At 37.5% G+C, this 2,313-nt stretch overlaps 1 protein-coding gene across 1 annotated transcript; it reads right to left on the reverse strand.

Annotated features, from left to right (window-relative positions):
- Positions 1 to 1,505: 1,505 nt before the first annotated feature.
- On the reverse strand, positions 1,506 to 2,008 carry LOC112678736 (ATP synthase-coupling factor 6, mitochondrial-like). Its single transcript, XM_025478090.3, has one exon. The coding sequence runs from the start codon at positions 1,970 to 1,972 to the stop codon at positions 1,667 to 1,669; it is 306 nt and encodes a 101-aa protein (XP_025333875.1). The 5' UTR covers positions 1,973 to 2,008; the 3' UTR covers positions 1,506 to 1,666.
- Positions 2,009 to 2,313: the final 305 nt, after the last annotated feature.

The raw sequence follows: 2,313 nt of genomic DNA on the forward strand, positions 1-2,313 counted from the left end.
ATTCCTCTGCCACCTTCAGTCTCCCACTGAGCCCATATAGTAATTTTTTTCTTTAAATGTATTGGACAAAAAATATATATATATATATTGGACATTTAACTCTAAAATTTCATTTAAAATAAATAAATAATATAAAACTCCACTTTTTTCCTTTCCATTTATATTGGAGCCTCTTCTCTGTTCACTCACTAAAACCATTTAAAACCATTTTTCTTTCATCTTTGGTTATTCAAAAAGTTTTTGCGTGGTTATTTTATTCAGCCACTGTTACCACAAGGAGTGAGTAATTATTTATTTATTTTTCCTTCAATATTTTTTGGGCAAGTGTGGTATGCTTAGAATTACTATAGGGACTTGAGATATGTCAGTGATTGAACCAATCAGAAATAATTGTCTTAAAGAAGCAAAATTATGTTTGAAGTAGAAATAATGTAAAGCATAAACATAGTAGATAATGATATTAACAATTTTAGTAACACATAAGATTCCTGGCTGAGAATAATTCAGAATAAGAAAAGATTTGGAATGTGGAAGTTCAGAGGGTATCAGTTTTAATTTATTTTATTTTAAAGATTTTATTTATTTATTTGAGAGAGAATGAGAGAGAGAGCTAGGACGGGAGAAGGAGAAGCAGGCTCCCAGCTGAACAGGGACCCAGTTGCAGGGCTCCATCCCAGGACTCTCATCCCTACCCCACATCATGATCTTAACCTCAGCCAAAGGCAGACAACTGAGCCATCCAGTCTCTGAGCATATCAGTTTTATTTATATTTTATTTTTTTATTTTTTTAAAGTTTAAGATCCAATATTTATTGACACAAATCAGAGATTATCAGACATGAAAAGGCATAGCTAGTTTCCTTCTTAAAAATAATTTCCTTAAGAGCCATCTACTGGAACTGAAATTTTGACGTGCCTATTATGCCACCTATCTGTTCCGTGTTTGATGCTGGGTCTTCCATCACTGAGGCAAAACACCACTATACAGCTTATTCTTTCAAAGGAGATTCCTTTGTAGAACCCCCATTTGCTCTCAGCTTTCCTTTCTCTGCCTGGGGAGCACAGTAATAGACTGATCAGAAACTGCAAGGGAAAAAAAAAAAAGAAACTGCAAAGGAAGAGAGGGGACCTGGGCTCTTAGGGTATAAGCAGCTAACACTTGAAGAGATGGCAGTTGAGATACAATGGATGTTCCTGTGTAGATTCAAACCTAACTTGAGTTTCCTGGAAAAGCCATGATAAGATATTTATAAGTTATTTCTTCATATTTTGGAAGCAGATATAAACACCCCTCTGCAGCAAGCATTCCTTAGGTCAGGGTGGCTCCGCTCAGGCAGTAAGTCTCCTCTAAAGGGTAGTCCTGCACACTGAGAACAGTCTGGTGGGTTATGGGCAAGTTGTAGCCAATTTATGCAAGGTCTCCACCTGATTCATTATAACCAAATGGGAGGATTTAAAATTGGTGCTGAGACACAGAATTCAATACACTCAAGTGTACACCCAACATCACCAAATAATTTATTTGGAACCAGAATTAAAAGAACATTTGACAGTTCTCTGAACATTTGACAGTTGTGAAACATGTTTATTCTGATCCAGTTGTACAACTAATCTAGGACAAATTACCAAATAAATTTTACATTATTTCTTCAGGACTGGGGTTTGGCTAAGACTTCATGGGATCTTCAAATTTGAAGTCAGGGAACGTATTCATGTCTGCTTTACCATACATTTGCTTAAGCTTAAAAAGCTCCTTCTCCAGGTCTTGCTGGTACTCTGGGCCAGTATCAACAGGTCCTCCAGATGTCTGGCATTTAGTTCTATATTCTCTAATCTTGTCCATGAAGAGTTTCTGTACAGGATCAAGTTCCTTGTTAAATGCCACTGCTGTAACAACAATGTTTCTCCTCAAAAGGACTGAGACTGCAGATCGAATGAGAGAGGAGAACCTGAAGAGCCTCTGAAGAATCATGGTGATTCTTGCACTCAGCGCAGAGCCGCCGGAGTCTCCCGCATATCAGTTTTAAAGATCAACTCGTTGTAGGGCTTACTGACAGACAACATAATATTTGTGTAGATAACTGAGGAAAGTTCAAGGAATTAGTAATATGAATATCTGGGGAGGGAACAGTCAAGGCAGAGGAATGTGTCAGTGCAAAGATCATCAAGCATGGAGTATCTGAGGAAAAATAAGGAGGAAAAGAGTAGTTGGAAAGGGGTGAGCAAGTTAGACAATCGTATCAGTAGAGACTATCAGGAAGTCAGTGGGCATCAGAAATATAGAGTTCTGAAACTCAATGAAAGGACTTTGAC

The sequence above is a fragment of the Canis lupus genome, chromosome 22, assembly GCF_003254725.2.
Source record: "Canis lupus dingo isolate Sandy chromosome 22, ASM325472v2, whole genome shotgun sequence".
NCBI lineage: Eukaryota > Metazoa > Chordata > Mammalia > Carnivora > Canidae > Canis > Canis lupus.

Coding starts and splice junctions, on each gene's coding strand:
- LOC112678736 (XM_025478090.3), bottom strand. CDS start 1,972: ATGATTCTTCAGAGGCTCTTCAGGTTCTCCTCTCTCATTCGATCTGCA.